The sequence below is a fragment of the Vulpes lagopus genome, chromosome 9 (assembly GCF_018345385.1).
Source record: "Vulpes lagopus strain Blue_001 chromosome 9, ASM1834538v1, whole genome shotgun sequence".
Taxonomy (NCBI): Eukaryota; Metazoa; Chordata; class Mammalia; order Carnivora; family Canidae; genus Vulpes; species Vulpes lagopus.
This window is the reverse complement of record NC_054832.1, coordinates 38399912-38416408: the sequence shown is the minus strand read 5'-3', so window position 1 is coordinate 38416408 and position 16497 is coordinate 38399912. Positions and strand designations below refer to the sequence as shown.

Genomic DNA, 16497 nt, shown 5'->3' with positions numbered 1-16497 from the left:
GAGAGAGAGAGGCAGAGACACAGGCAGAGGGAGAAGCAGGCTCCACGCACCGGGAGCCCAACGTGGGATTCGATTCCTGGTCTCCAGGATCGCGCCCTGGGCTAAAGGCAGGCGCCAAACCGCTGTGCCACCCAGGGATCCCCTATTGATTTATTTTTAACCTTTTTACTGTGAGTATTCTACACATACAGAAAATACACAAAATACAACCAAATAGTTATATATCTACCACTCAAGTCTGACTTTTCTCTGAAAGGTTACCCTAAAGATGATAATATACATCCTTGAAAAAATCTCATATTTACTGGTACTTTAATCCTCTTCCTGGGCAATGCAAGGATTTAAGATCAGTTCAATTCCAGTTATCTGCTCTTGGTTTATAGGCTGTTGTATACTTTGAATCTATTTCTATTTGCACTCACAAGTTATTATGACTGTTACTGTGTTATCAATATTCACAAATTGCCAACATAATTATCATTTCTGTTATTCTTCTTTGTACATCTTCAGCCTTTTATCTGGCATCATTTTTCTTTTGCCCAAAGACTACTTTCACTGCTGAGCTGCTGGTGACAGATTCCCTCAGTTTTGTCCAAAAGTATAATTTATTAATTTTCCTGAGAGTTGTCTAATGGGTTAAACTCATCCACTGTATTCATGATTTGGCTACTGCAGTTTTTCATTCTAAAACCTCTTTATTCTTTTCAAATCTGTCCTTTTTTTTTTTTTTTGATGCTAGTTCCCTGCCAAAATTCTCCTTGTGCCTTTTATCTATCTCCTTGCTTTTCATAAACATAGCCACTTTAGAGAGCATGCTCACTTACTTCAATATCGAGAGTACCTATGTTTTTCTTGTCTGTCCTTTCTCCTGATTCTTGTTCTGAGAGTCTTGTCTTTTCCTGTTTCTTGTATTCTGGACATTGCACTTGAAAAATTAAAAAAAAAAAATTCAAGGCATTGGATGATATAATCTTTCTCCACCGGGATTTTAGTAGCTTTTATAGGGGTCTGGCACCTGGAGAGTGGCTAAATCCAGTTCAATACTCAGATGACGCAAAGCTGGGCTGTGTCCCTTTGAAGGCTTGTCTACTTCTGGTTCACCTTCCTTCAGTGGTGAGGCCCCTGTGGGTTCTTAGGGCAAAGCCCTGGGGAATCTACCCTCTATTTCCACCCAGGAGGCCCTTGACTGCCTGGTCCAGTGAGGCTGTCACGGGTACTGCTCAGGCTCTTAGCTCTCATCCATCTCTAACAGAATCAACAGATACCCCTGGGGTATTTCTGCCTTCTGCATCTTGGAACAGTGATTCTTCACTGCTTCATTAGCTCTCATGCTTTCTCACAGACATGGGTTCTTTGTCCAGATTTCCTAATTGTCCTCAGAGAGAAATTGATTTGTATTGCTTATTTCACCATTATTGGAAGTGGCAAATCTCTTAATTATTATTATTTTATTTTACTCTGATATTTCTCCTCTGAAATATCTATTTCCAAGATTTCTCTTGAACGCCTGGCCAGATTTACTTGTTATTGATCATTTTCTTTCTATTGATTGTTTTTAGAGAATCAAGTTTCATAAAAATATTTTATAACTTTTTATATTAAAAATATTTTTGAAGTTTTAAATAATTGTTCCTAACTCTAAAAGCAGTTTATGCTCATGTTAGCACTCTGGAGAATACAAAAAAGAGAGACAATGATAATGAAAGGTATAAGTCATTTGGAGCGCCTGGGTGGCTCAGTGGTTGTCTGCCTTTGGCTCAGGTCATGATCCCTGGGCCCTGAGATAGAGCCCCCCCATCAGGCTCTATGCTCTGTGGGGAATCTGCTTCTCTCTCTTCCTCTGCCCCTCCCCTCGCTCCTGCTCTCTCTCTCACTCTCATTCACTCTCAAGTAAATGAAACCTTTCTTTTAAAAAAAAGGTACATCTGCAAACCTACTATACCTGGTTTATATATAAAATTGTATGTTTTAGTGTTTTTAGTCTGTGATTTATACATATGAACATATCACACATATACATAGAACTGGAGTAACATTTTTATGCTGTAGTTTTCATTTAACACACTGAACATTTTTTATTGTTAACACTTTGAAATATGATTTTTAATGCTTAAGATTCTTTTATTTGGTAGTAATATTATTAAGCCATTCTACTTTTGTTTCAAGTCTTCATTATAGATAAGTCTGCAGTCATTTTTGGACAGCATTTTCAGTACAAATTTCTGACTGTTGTGTAACGATTATCTCAGTGAATTTGAATATTATTAAGGTTCTCATGTTGAAGCTTTTAAAAAATGAGCTGATAATTACATTTAACATTTTCAGTTGTTTAGACTGAAGCTGTAGGTATCACTGTTCACTTAGGATGTGATATATGATTTCAAAGGTAAAGAGCATTCTGGCTGGGACACCTGGGTGACTCAGCGGTTGAGCGTCTGCCTTTGGCCCAGGGCGTGATCCTCGAGTCCTGGGATGGAGTCACGCGTTGGGTTCCCTGCATGGAGCATGCTTCTCCCTCTGCCTACGTCTCTGCCTCTCTCTCTGTGTCTCTCATGAATAAATAAATAAAACCTTTGAAAAAAATAATAAAGAGCATTCTGGATCCCTGGAGAACATACAATGGTCTCATCACTAAAGTAATTGGACAGAAGTTGAATTTATTTACATACGGAAGTAATCATTGTCAAGACCAAGGAAAAAAATATGTGACACCACGGGAACACTTTGTAAATAGAACAGGAACAGTTTGTACACAACCTATCCAGACAGACAAAGGAAGTCAAAGCATAAATGAGCATTAGCTGAACAAGATCACAAATATGCCCACTCTTTCTTTTACATTTAGATCAGCTGTGGTCATTACATAATCTGCTCCTGGCAAGTCTTTGTGTCTTCTTCATTCTCATTTGCAGTGACATTTCGTTCTTAATCAGAACTGATGATTGGGCGATTTTTGATGATGATTGGGTGATCCTCTCTCTTTCAGGAAGTCCTTCCTACCCAGTGTTCTTTGGGCTTTGACTTAATTTGACCTTTTCCACCTGTGTGTGTAGTAGCCACCGTGGATAGTCCTCTCCTGGCTCCTTTGCACAGACCTCAGCCCTCATGGATCCTCTGTCAACCTACTGTAGTCACTATATATATCACCCATGGCATGCCAAATCCCCATCCAGCAGTAGAGGTTTTATGACACAGTGCATACGTGTCAACACACAGTTTTCTTATGCCCATTTCACTCTGATGAAAAGAACACAGTGGTGACTAGTCCTCTGTGATACGTAACGACCTTACCATCACATCTTTGTTTTATCTTTGTCCCCCACTTTCTGGACTATCTTGCAAAGAACTAGGGCAGCTGGAAGGGCAGTTGGCTCCAAGACTGTGGTCTGTGGCTTGTGAGTCTGGAGAGAAGAGCCACAGGGCTGGTGCCGTGGAGGAGAAGATGACAGTGAGCAGAGCAGCTAGGGGACAGCCAGGTGCAGGAACCAGGGCCCATGGTGGAGCGAGAAGCACACTGAACCAGTGACCAGAACTCTGCTGCCGGGAGTGATATGACGGGTACAGGCGGCCAGAGCAAAACCAGGGCTGGCCCGAACACCAAAGGTCGACTAAAAACAGGCGGAAAGCATGATTCTTTGGGCCTCCGCGAAGTACTTTCCAGCACAACATGTCTAAAATCAGCCTCATCTAGCCTCTGTCATGTCCCATATTTCTGGTAGTAACAAGGTGGGATCCTGTCACCCAGCCTTGAAACACCAAGGCTTGTTTGTTCCCGTTATCTTTGCCTCTCGTCAGTGAATATGGCTCTGATGATGCTGCCTCACCACATGGAAAGGCCTTGGGGTTCCAACTGTGGCTCTTCTAACACTAGGCCTGAGGTGAGGTCCCTTCACCTCTGAAAGTAACCTGTGAGACCACGGTCCCACCATGCTGTCTTGAGAATACAGGAAAGTGGAAGGAACCTCTTGTTACTCCTCAGGAGACCGGTGCAGTGCTCTCCAGCTCAAGGGGCCTGCCTCCTGCTGAGCCCCCCATCTCTTCTGGTTTGGTCCTCCTAGTGACAGGACTCTGATTGTGTCTCACCCCAGCTCAGAAACCTTTATGGCATCTTCATTAACTATTAGCTTGAAGCCCCAGGCTCCTGTCCTGCTCCTAAGGACCATCCACCATCCCGTCTTAGTCTGCATTTCTTTCCTTTTCTTTTTTTCTCTAAAGAATTATTGATTTATTTCAGAGAGAGAGAGTTAGCATGAGTGGGGGAGTGAGAAAGGGAGAAAGAGACAAACAGTCTCCCCATACTGAGCATGGAGCCTGACAAGGGCCTGGATCCCAGGACCCCAAGCTCATGACTTGAGCCGAAATCAAGACTTCCGTACTCAACCGCTAAGCCTCCCAGGCCCCCACCCCAGCCTGCATTTCTGTTCTCATTCTCTTACACTTAACCTTGCCTGCTGTGTTCAGCCGCATTGAGCTGCTTACTCTCTATTCAGTACAGGCCCCCATCCCAGTGGCCCTACTCAGACTGAATGTGTTCTTTTCCACACTGCTAAGCTTCCAAAACCTTCCCATCTCTCTGTGCCCTGTCCCAAGTGCTCCCATCTCTACAATGCCTCCCTGTGCCCTCAGTCTCAGGCTCAGGCTTCTAATCCCTTTCTCTGAACTTCCATTAGTCTTCCTCTGAACTCTTGGCATGCTTACTGCTGTATGCTTTGTGTTATTTGGGCACATGACTTATTTAACTTCATATTCTGAGCCCAGGAGAATTCTTCCTAAGCACTTAGTGCAGTTCCTATCTGTTGTTGCAGTTAGCAAATGTATTGTGATAAGTAAACCAGGCGTGTGGATAATAATAAGCTGATTAAGAACTGACAGATGCTTTCTCCACTGAGTATTCTTAGCTCCCTTGGCAAACATAAGTTGACCATATATGCATGGGCTTTTTCTGGGCTTTCAGTTCTGTTCCATTGGCCCATGTGTTTATGCCCGTACTACACTTTTAATTACCATAAATTTGTTTTTGTTTTTTTAAGATTTTATTTATTTATTTGAGAGAGAGCGCCAGCAGGGGGAGGAGCAGAGGGAAAGGGAGAAGCAGGCTCCCTGCTGAGCACAGAGCCCGACTTGGGGCTCCACCCTAGGACTCCTGAGATTATGATCTGAGCTGAAGGCAGATGCTTAACTGACTGAGCCACCCAGGTGCCCCTAATACTATAAATTTGTAATAAAATCTGAAATCAGAAAAAAAAATGAGTTGACAGATGTGTTGGAACTAAAAAGACAGGACAACAGCAGTCTATTGCTAGCTGAGTGGCAGCCAGGTTATGTTCCATGCCAGCCAAGAGCTGTTATGTGGTTCTTGTTGAGGTGTAAAGAGGTAAGTGAACTCATTGGAGTGGCCGTTATATGCCAGTCACTCTGCTAGATGTTTTACTTGATTTACTCCTTTGAACCCCAATCAGATCACGTTCTTCCCTTTCTTTTTTTTTTTTAAAGCTTTTATTTATTTATTCATGAGAGACACACACAGAGAGAGGGGCAGAGACACAGGCAGAGGGAGAAGCAGGCTCCATGCAGGGAGCTCGACATGGGGCTCCATCCCAGGGCCCCAGGATCACGCTCCAGGCCGAAGGCAGGCACCAAACTGCTGAGCCACCCAGGGATCCCCTCTTGTACCCTTAAAATAAAACCCAAACTCTGTAACACTAGCCCTACAGAATCCCTAAATGTGTCCTTCATGTCCTTAACCGGATACACTGCCCTGCCTCCTCACTCCACCCAACCTCCACTGCTCCTTAAAGCTTTGCCTGTAAATCCTAGGTGTATGTCTTCCCTTTTCAGCCTCAAAACTGTGACCCATTATGGTAATAGTGAATATGCTGTCTTTGTATGGTGGCTTACTTTTTCAAAAATACAATCTTAGGTGATTTCGTCTCTGATCTCATTTCAGTTGGTAATCTTAGGACTGCCTTTTGCAAAGACAGGAGTATAGAGGGAATGAAGTGCCAAGAAAACTGGACAGTGTATCAAAGCACATCTTTGCTAAACATCACAAGCCAGCTGTAGGACTAACTCATACCTTTCTTTAAGCTTTAGATATGTTCTGATAAGCTTTCTTCAAATAGAGTTTGGCTAACCACACTGTCTTTAAAACGTACTATGAAGTTTCTAGGATCTTTGAAGAGAAACAAGCAACCGGTAGTTCTAATAACCACTGTGGGGAGGGTAATTGGTGGATAGCAATAGGATGGAAACTGACTTTTCACTATATACTCTTTTGTACCTTAAGAAATTTTTTAACCACATATTTGTAATGGTTATTTATGTTAGCTTTATATATATGTACATACATTTGTATACATACATGTATGTACGTGTATTTTACACGCACAGGATACATATGTTTACTCTGAAATTGCTGTTCATTCTCGTCATTTTATTTCAAAAGCAATCAGATCATATGAGACAATTTGGGAAAAAAGAGGAAGAAAAATAATTATTCTGAATCCTACAATAATCCTTAAACGACCACTTGAGATTGCCATTGAAAAATGAATTCTGGGGTGCCTGGGATGGCCCAGTGGGTTGAGCCTCCGACTCTTGATTTTGGTTCAGGTCATGATCTCAGGGTCCTAGGATTGAGCCCCACATTGGCTCCACCCTCAGCACAGAATCTGCTTATCCCTTTCCCCCGTCCTCCCCCCATGCTTGCTCTCTCAAATAAATGAATAAGTAAATAAATAAAATACTTAAAAAAAGAAAAATGAATTCTGGAGTAGATGTTTTGTAGAACAAACAACCTGACATTCCCTTTGAACCTGTTCTGTAAGTAGGTATACCAAATATGAATTTTATAGTAGTTTTTATAGAAATTTATATAGTTTTTATAGAATTTTATAGTTTAGGCCTTTAGTTACTCTTGTAAGTAAAAGAATTTCCTCTACATAATCTTCATGGTCATTCATTTCTCTACCCCATTATGACAGGAATAAAACACATGCAAAAAGGAGAAATAACCCAGTCTCATCCTGAGCCTCACCTAAGCTTTTACCACACCTGCCCCTCCAGCCCCACCGCAGTTGGTACATGGATATATAGCATGTAGCAAGGGCAGTTAGGAAGAATAAAGGAAGTAGAAATTGTAGAATGGCCAGAATTTCCCAATTAGTTGGATGTAGAGTTAAGGTAGATATCCCAAAGATAATCAGGTTTTAAGTATAAACAGCAAGCTAAAAGATTAGGTTTTAGGAATCAAGATTCCTAAAACTCCATTTCTGCAGATTGTTAGCTGCCCTATCTTCTGTAATGTTCTTAACTCCCAAGCCTCAGTTTCTTCGTCTATAACATCGGGATAATTTAGTGCCAATTTCACTAGATTATTGGATGGCTTAAGAGCATAGGTCCATATAAAGCACTTAGTGTAGTGCTTGAGTGTTTTCCACTTTTTTTAAAAAAGATTTTATTTATTTATTCATGAGAGAGAGAGAGAGAGGCAGAGACACAGGCAGAGGGAGAAGCAGGCTCCATGCAGGGAGCCTGACGTGAGACTCAATCCTGGGTCCCCAGGATCATGCCTTGGGCTGAAGGGGGCACTAAATGGCTGAGCCACCTGGGCTGCCCTCCACTTTTAATGATTAACCATGATGCTAGTTTTTTAAGATAGAGAACATAAAAAGAGGAACAGAGACAGGAGATGGTGAAGGAAGGTGATTTCCATTTAGACGAGCTAAATTTAAAGTACCCAAGGGATGTTTATTCTGCAGTCTCCAGAAGGCAGAGGCGGGCCTGGGGTGGATAGGGGCCTCACCTCACCTGTGCTACAAGAGGAATGATCCTGGCTCTGCCACTATACTGTGGTTTTGCATTCATTTTCTGTTACCTAGATGATTGCAAAGCTCAAATTGTATGAATCTGTGAAAATATTTGATCACCTGGAAGGCCTTGTGATTGCTTATCAGAGTACACTCGGCTAACTGTGAGTTTGTGGGTTTTTCCAGCTTTGGGCGGGGGTGCTATTTATGTTGAGTGGTCTGCTTGCTACTTCAGAGTTTCTGCCCTGAGGCAGCAGGAGGTGACATCTAGCTGTCTGCCACAACCAAGCCAAGAGCCCTTGGTCTGAATGAGCATGTGGTGCTTCTGCCTTGGGAATATTCTCCTGCCCCTCAGGACAGTGGCTTAGTGTTGAATGGGAGGAGTCTCTGTTGAAGTTAAATTCCATATGATCAGTTTAAGTCCTGTTATAAAGAACATATCCTGGAGGTAAATTTTTTTCCTTCTTATTGCAGATCATCAACGCTGTGGTGCTGCTAATTCTGTTGAGCGCCCTGGCTGACCCAGACCAGTACCACTTTTCAAGTTCTGAGCTAGGTGGCGACTTTGAGTTCATGGATGATGCCAGTAAGTACATCAGATAGCAGTTGTAGATCTTCTGGTATTTTTCAAGGGCAGGGAATCCTGCTGTCAGTTCTTCCTGCTAAATTTCAAATATTGGTTCATGGGCCCATTTGAACTGATACATCACTTTCTTTCCATGGTTACAAATCAGATCAACAAATACTTATGTGCTGCTTGTGCTCTGCCCCTGTTCTAAGTGCAAGAGTCTAAATAAGATCTCTTTTGTTTTTTTTATTGCACTTTGCATTAACTTTCCCATCTTTTAAATTATTGCTTTGTCATAGTCTTTTTACCCTGGGCCTTTTGGCCTTTTTGAGAGGATGGGAAGTAAATGGCAGGAAGCAAGGTCAAAAGGATCACACATATCTATCTCATTGTGTCTTCTATTATGTCTCTGTATTCACCTTTCTTTTAGGAGATGATCATTCTCTGTTCCAGAAACTGTGCTCATTATTTGGTGGACTTGGGCTTTTTTCTAATAAGTAAAAACATACACAGGGATATGGTTGTGGGATAGGCCAGAAGGAGGCTAGGCACCCAGCTCTTAAGATCATGGATACCTGAACATTTTATAATTATAGTTATGCTGTGTCCACACTTAAAGGGGCAGTATTGTGCATAATCCCAAACAAAAGATCATGCAAATTTAATTGGAGACCTATAAATGCATTAAAAAAAAATGTTGGGGCAAGATGAGTAAGGTGGGGAAAGAGTGACTCGAGATGGGTTTTAGGCATAGACCAGGAACATTCGAAAGATCATGAGGCTATTCGAAAGATCATGAGGGTTCTATTCTCAGGGTGAGAAAAATCACTATTCAGTGGTTTTCAGAATTAAGTGGTTATGCACTGATGTGTCTTCTGCAGATTCCTTTCATCGCTAAGAAAAGGATGCATTTAAGAGACTGGTGTGTGAGCACAGAAGCCAGGACACTAGTTTGGAGGTGTTTCCCTGTGATCCAAGACTGTACTGAGGTTAGGGAAGAGGGTGGGTTTTGGAGGTAGGATTGATAGACCTTGTTAGTGTGGGTAAGAAAGGAAAGGGAGGAATCCAAGATGACCCCTGCTTTCCAGCTTGAATAAAAGACCTGAGCTTCAGTGAAGTGAGACAGTCTGGGGTCAGGAGATGAGAGTACACCTGACGGAGGGAGCTCGACTTTGCTTTAAGTGATTCACTGCGTTCGTTAGGAGTCTAAGCTCTGAAGCAAAAGACCTTAGTCTGAATCCTGACTGTGCCATGTATTTTTTTAAAGATTTTTATTGGTTTATTCATGAGAGACAGAAAGACAGAGAGAGAGAGAGAGAGAGGCAGAGACACAGGCAGAGGGAGAAGCAGGCTCCATGCAGGGAGCCTGATGTGGGACTCGATCCAAGGACTCCAGGATCATGCCCTGGGCTGAGGCAGGCCCCAAACCGCTGAGCCACCCAGGGATCCCCTGTGCCATGTATTAAATGTGTTAACATGGGGCTACTTAACTTAGTGTGCCTTCTATTCCCAATCTGCAAGATAGGGTTGATCATAGTATCTGCCTCATGGGATAGTCATGGTGATTAAATCAATTAGTGCATGAAAAATGCTTAGAATGCAGTCTGAGCCATGGTAAGTGCTCAATATATTTTGCTTTTACTAACCATTCTTATTTAGGTATGGTCCAGTTGGAATATGAGCTGTCTTAGAGTAGAGAGATTAAAATGGGGGGTGGCTCTGTAACCCAGAACCCAATGTCTGGGCTGATGTAAATTTGAGCACATCAGCCTAAAATGGTATTTATATTAAGGACATAGTGAAAGGAAAAGGAAAGGGGTCCCAGATTGTGCCCTGTAGGAGCACCAACAGTAGAGGTCAGAACAGGAGCCTGAGAGGAACTGGTACTGAAGTAAACAGAAAACCAGGAGATGCTTTCTTTTCTTTTTTATTAAAGATTTATTTATCTATTTTAGAGAGAGACAGAGAGAGAAAAAAAAGCAGAGTGAAAGGGACAGGCAGATGCCCTGCTGAGCGTGGAGTTCAACACAGGGCTCAGTCTCATGCTCTTAAGATCATGACCTAGAACCGAAACCAAGAGTTGGATGCCCAACCTACTGAGCCATCCAAGTGCCCCCAGGAGATGCTTTCTATCTGTCGCCTTCCACTACGGTAACTTTGTAATATGTACTAAGCAATCAGGACATTGTATTCTGGAGTGTGGGACCTTGTCAGACTGAGATGAAGCTTCTGCTGTAACATTGCTCCTTCTGTCTATTTTGAATGACCCTGTTACTTTTACAGATTTTCCAGAAAGGGTAATGAGTTCTGTTAATATTAAATTAATATCTCTGCCTTCCCTCCCTTTAGCTAAAAGACCATGTAGTCTATATGTATAATGTTTGATTGGTATTTATTTTATTTATTTATTAATTTTTTGGATTGGCATTTAAAAACAAATTATCTTTCACTGTTTCCAGTAGCAGGATTCCATTTCTAAGGTAACTGAGGTTAGAAAAAGAAGTTTTAAATGATACAGCTATGGTTCTCTCTGAATCGAACAGTAACACTATATGCCTTGCTCTAATTCCCAGAGATTAAGCTGGTAATGAGCCTCTGGCAGTATAGGCTTAATTTAGCTGACTTCGAAGACTTGCTGGGACTTAAGAGTTTAAAATAGTAATTGTTCTCTAATGTCCTGGATATTAATTCCAGTGCATTTGAGTTTCTCTCATATCTCATATGTTTGAAGGAAATGAATGAAGAGTTTGTAATTATGGTTAGGACTATCAGTCTTTTGAATCACATGTTATAAAAAGGTACAAAAGAGTAGATAGTCACTTGAGTAAATCTTTTTTTAACTTCTTTCCGCTTACATTTCCTTTTCACGTGCTTTTATCTCCTTTTTTTTTAAAGATTTTATTTATTTACTTGAGAGAGAGCAAAAGAGAGAGAGAGGATGAGCAGAGCGGAGGGGTAGAGGAAGAGGAGGAAGCAGGCTCCCCACTGAGCAGGGATCCTGATGTGGGGTTCCATCCCAGGACCCCGGGATCATGACCTGAGCCGAAGGCAGACGCTCAACCACTGAGCCACCCAGGAGCCCCTGATCTCCTTTTTAAAACAAATTTGTAGGTCAAAGTTTATCGCGTTTGACAAGCCTTTCGTTGTTTTATTCACATATGGATAGAATTAAATAATCCTTGAAATGGGCATAATCAATTGCTTTAAGTAGCAGTTTTAAATTGTTATCTTTTTGGAATAGTTGTGGCCATCTGCAGATTTTATCCAGAAGGACAGAGCAGGAATGTGTTTCACTTTTCCATATGGTATTTTACTAAAATGATCTGGGAGAAGAAGATGTGTTATTTACATCAGGAAGAGCCATATGGGAGAATCCAGTGGGATAAAGAAAGAAAATATGTAGATTTCTCTTAAAAAAAATCTAGCCCTTTAACATTTGTATTTTAATATATATTTTATATGGTGCAAAAATATTAGTGACAATACATATTTATAATTTATAAATAAGTACACATTTTTATGTTACACCCTCCTCCCCACCTCCCAAATTGACCATACTAGGAAAGAATAAGGAAGTGTCATCAATTCAAGGAAACTACAGAGACACAACTAATGTCGGTCGTATGAGATCCTGGATTGGATTTTGGAATAATAAAAGGACATTAAGGGGGAGACAAGTGAAATTTACCTAAGTTTTGTAGTCTAATTAATAGTATCATATAAATGTTAATTTCCTGGTTTTGATGATAAACGGTTACTACTAGGGGAAGCAGGATGAAGGGTATACTTGAACTCTCTACTGTTCTTGTAACTTGCCTATATGTCCAAAATGATTTCAGGATAAAAAGTTAAAGAAAAAAATAGTTCAATCTGTTGACTTAGAGGCCAAAGGATAATGATTAAAAAGCATATATGTGTGGCATTTGGTATTATACACTCATAACTTACTTTGAGTAGAAGTAGACTGCATGGCATTTTATTTGTAAAATTTTAATGGATTCGCCAAGAATTGTGGCAGCAAGTATCAGTGCTGTGCATGGTGCCAAAGAGCCCATCAGTCAAATTAATTTCTGGTTAATTTTGCAGGAGATATGTCTTTTCAGTCAAACTTAATTTTATTTACCAAGTAGACATGCTTGGCATAAGGAAGGAAATGTACATAAAAAATAATCAAGAATTGATGGTTAGCATATATGCCCCCCCCCTAATTTAGGATAAAGACACCACTACATTTATTGGAGAACAGATGATCTTTTCAATAAATAGTTCTGGGTGAAATCAATGAGAGAAAAACACATACTTCACAAAAGAAGATATCCATAGAACCAATAAACAGGAAAATATTTTCCACATTATTAGTTGTAAAGGAAATACAGATTATAAGCACAGTAGTGAAGCACTGCCCCTTTCCAAAGTGGCCAACACTAACCAAACTGATAATACCACCTCTGCTGATAAAGATGTGGAATGGCTGGAATTCCCAGATTGCTGCTGGGAGTATAAATCGTACAACCATTTTTGGGAAAACTAAAGCTAAATATACATCTACCCTGTGACTCTGCAGTTCCACTCCTAGATATGGACCTTGCAGAAATGAGTGCTTGTGTCCATCATAAGCCAGGTGTAAAAATGGTCTTAGTAGCTTCATTTATAACAGCTCCAAATTGGAAACAATCCAGATTCCCACCGGTGGTAGAATAGACAGAAATGAAGTGATCCAAAATGAAACCATATAAGCAAAAGGGTGATGGTGATTCACTGTACTTTTCTATATGTTTGAAAGTTTTGATAAAAAATAAAAATCTAAGAATGAGGTGCCTGGATGGCTCAGTTGGTTGAGTGTCTGACTCTAGGTTTTAGCTCAGGCCATGATCTCAGGATCGTGAGATTGAGTTGGGCTTCACATTGGGCTCTCCCTCTCCCTCTGTCCCTACCCCCACCCCATGTGCTCTCTTTCTTAAATACATAAAGTAATTAATTTTAAAAATCTAAGAAATAGGAAAAAAGAATGATCAGGCTTTCCATATGGCTCTTGGCACTACAGAGTAGAGCTCTACTTGCTCCAGATACATCCTCCACATACACTAGGCAGTCAGTCTGCACAGTTTGTCTACTGTGCATAAAAATCCCAACAGTCGGGGATCCCTGGGTGGCGCAGCGGTTTGGCGCCTGCCTTTGGCCCAGGGCGCGATCCTGGGGACCCGGGATCGAGTCCCATGTCGGGCTCCCGGTGCATGGAGCCTGCTTCTCCCTCTGCCTGTGTCTCTGCCTCTCTCTCTCTCACTGTGTGCCTATCATAAAAAAAAAAATCCCAACAGTCTTAAGGAAATAGACACACATATGCAGCAGCAGAGGAAGTGAAGCCATAGGAACCATCCTGGTTCCTTTCTTTTCATCCATTCACCCTCTTGTCCTCCCATCTGTGTATTTATCTTTAAGTTGTGTGGCTCAAAAGGTTGCATATCTTACACATTGACTACATCTTGCTTAATATTCTATTTTTATTTTTTTTTAAGATTTTATTTATTCATGAGAGACAGAGAGGTAGAGACACAGGCAGAGGGGGAAGCAGGCTCCCTGCGGGGACCCTGATGGCAGGACTCAAACCAAGGACCCTGGGATCACACCCTGAGCCAAAGGCAGATGCTCAACTACCGAACCACCCAGGTGCCTCTCGCTTATTTTTTAAAAAAAGATAATTCAATGAAAATTCTCAATATTTTTTTACACAGATGTAGATGTAAGACGACCACTAGGGATAATTAAGTGACCTGGATAATCAAGGCCAGCAATTACTATCTCTAGACCTGAAGGAGGGGTGGAGGCTCTAGTTCCTGGAGCTGGGAATGAGGGACTCATACAGGGTTAACTTCTGCATCAGGATCAGTGATTTCTGGTCTAGGGCCACAGCCAACCAAAGGCAACCTCAGCTTCCCTTTGATCTCATGTCTGGGCTCCATACTGGCTGGACTCCACTTAAGCCAGAGGGTGAGAGAGGCTGTTAGAGCCATAAGGGTCTGCCTCCTGGGCCAGAGAACTGGATGGTGAAAGGCAAATGGAAGACCTCTGGTAGAATTACTCACTTGTTTAATTGGATGTTCCACCTAACCAGCTATTTTGCCTCCTGCATGTTTCCCCACTTTGTCTGCAAGAATAAAGAACTGTGCTAAATGTCTAATTTTTAAAAAAATTAGATACATTAAGCCAGGGCACCTCAGTGGCTCAGTTGGTTAAGTGTCTGCCTTCAGCTCAGGTCATGATTTCAGGATCCTGGGATTGAGCCCCACACTGGCTCCCTGCTCAGTGGGGAACCTACTTCTCTCTATCCCTCTGTGCCCACCCACTCCGACACATGCTCTCTCTCTCTCAAATAAATAAAATCTTTTAAAAATAAAATAAAATTTGATACATCAAGCCTGCAGATTACTTTTTTTTTTAAGATGTATTTATTTTAAAGAGAGAGAGTGAGCAAGCAGGGGAGGGGACAGAGGGATATGGAAAGAATATCAAGCAAATTCTGTGATGAGCACGATCTGATGATCCTGGGATCACGACCTGAGCTAAAACCAAGAGTCAATTGACTGCTAAACCACTGAGCCTCCCTGGCACACCGTGCCCCACTTCCCCCCAGCCCCCAGATTGCTTTGATTTGTTTGAGCTTCTGAGTTGGCTGGAGATTGAGTGGGAACTAAAATAGCTCAAACACCCAGTGCTCTTCCTTTTGTGTTGTTTTCTCACCTGCAGCTGTTCTAATGATGAATTTTGTTGTTGTTGCTGTTGCTTGCATTTTAATGTGTTTGAAATCAGGATGTGATTTACCATTTCGTGTGGATTTAGTGTAAGGATCTTGTTTTTCCTCCAAATATTTATTTTGAAAAAAAATTCAAACTTTCAGAAAAGTTTCATGTACAATGAACATCCATCTTGCTTTTTTCATTAATAATAATTTATTTTTTTAATAAATTAATTTTTTATTGGTGTTCAACTTACCAACATACAGAATAACACCCAGTGCTCATCCCGTCAAGTGCCCCCCTCAGTGCCCGTCACCCATTCACCCCCACCCCCCGCCCTCCTCCCATTCCATCACCCCTAGTTCGTTTCCCAGAGTTAGGAGTCTTTATGTTCTGTCTCCCTTTCTAATACTTCCCACACATTTCTTCTCCCTTCCCTTATATTCCCTTTCAAAACTATTTATATTCCCCAAATGAATGAGAACATATAATGTTTGTCCTTCTCCAATTGACTTACTTCACTCAGCATAATACCCTCCAGTTCCATCCACGTTGAAGCAAATGGTGGGTATTTGTCGTTTCTAATGGCTGAGTAATATTCCATTGTATACACAGACCACATCTTCTTTATCCATTCATCTTTCGATGGACACCGAGGCTCCTTCCACAGTTTGGCTATTGTGGACATTGCTGCTAGAAACATCAGGGTGCAGGTGTCCCGGCGTTTCATTGCATCTGAATCTTTGGGGTAAATCCCCAACAGTGCAACTGCTGGGTCGTAGGGCAGGTCTTTTTTTAACTCTTTGAGGAACCTCCACACAGTTTTCCAGAGTGGCTGCACTAGTTCACATTCCCACCAGCAGTGTAGGAGGGTTCCCTTTTCTCCGCATCCTCTCCAACATTTGTGGTTTCCTGCCTTGTTAATTTTCCCCATTCTCACTGGTGTGAGGTGGTATCTCATTGTGGTTTTGATTTGTATTTCCCTGATGGCAAGTGATGCAGAGCATTTTCTCATGTGCGTGTTGGCCATGTCCATGTCTTCCTCTATGAGATTTCTGTTCATGTCTTTTGCCCATTTCATGATTGGATTGTTTGTTTCTTTGCTGTTGAGTTTAATAAGTTCTTTATAGATTTTGGAAACTAGCCCTTTATTTGATATGTCATTTGCAAATATCTTCTCCCATTCTGTAGCTTGTCTTTTAGTTTTATTGACTGTATCCTTTGCTGTGCAGAAGCTGCTTATCTTGATGAAGTCCCAATAGTTCATTTTTGCTTTTGTTTCTTTTGCCTTTGTGGATGTATCTTGCAAGAAATTACTGTGGCCAAGTTCAAAAAGGGTGTTGCCTGTGTTCTCCTCTAGGATTTTGATGGAATCTTGTGTCACATT

The 16497-nt window shown here is 41.5% G+C and overlaps 1 protein-coding gene across 3 annotated transcripts in view; it reads left to right on the top strand.

Moving 5' to 3' along the window:
* Positions 1 to 16497, top strand: part of LAPTM4B (lysosomal protein transmembrane 4 beta) — a 98585-nt gene that overhangs the window by 23932 nt on the left and 58156 nt on the right. For all 3 annotated transcript variants that reach the window (XM_041769455.1, XM_041769453.1, XM_041769452.1), the window contains exon 2: positions 8283 to 8394. In XM_041769455.1, coding sequence (XP_041625389.1) covers positions 8283 to 8394 — 112 coding nt within the window. The remainder of the gene's footprint in view (positions 1 to 8282; positions 8395 to 16497) is intronic.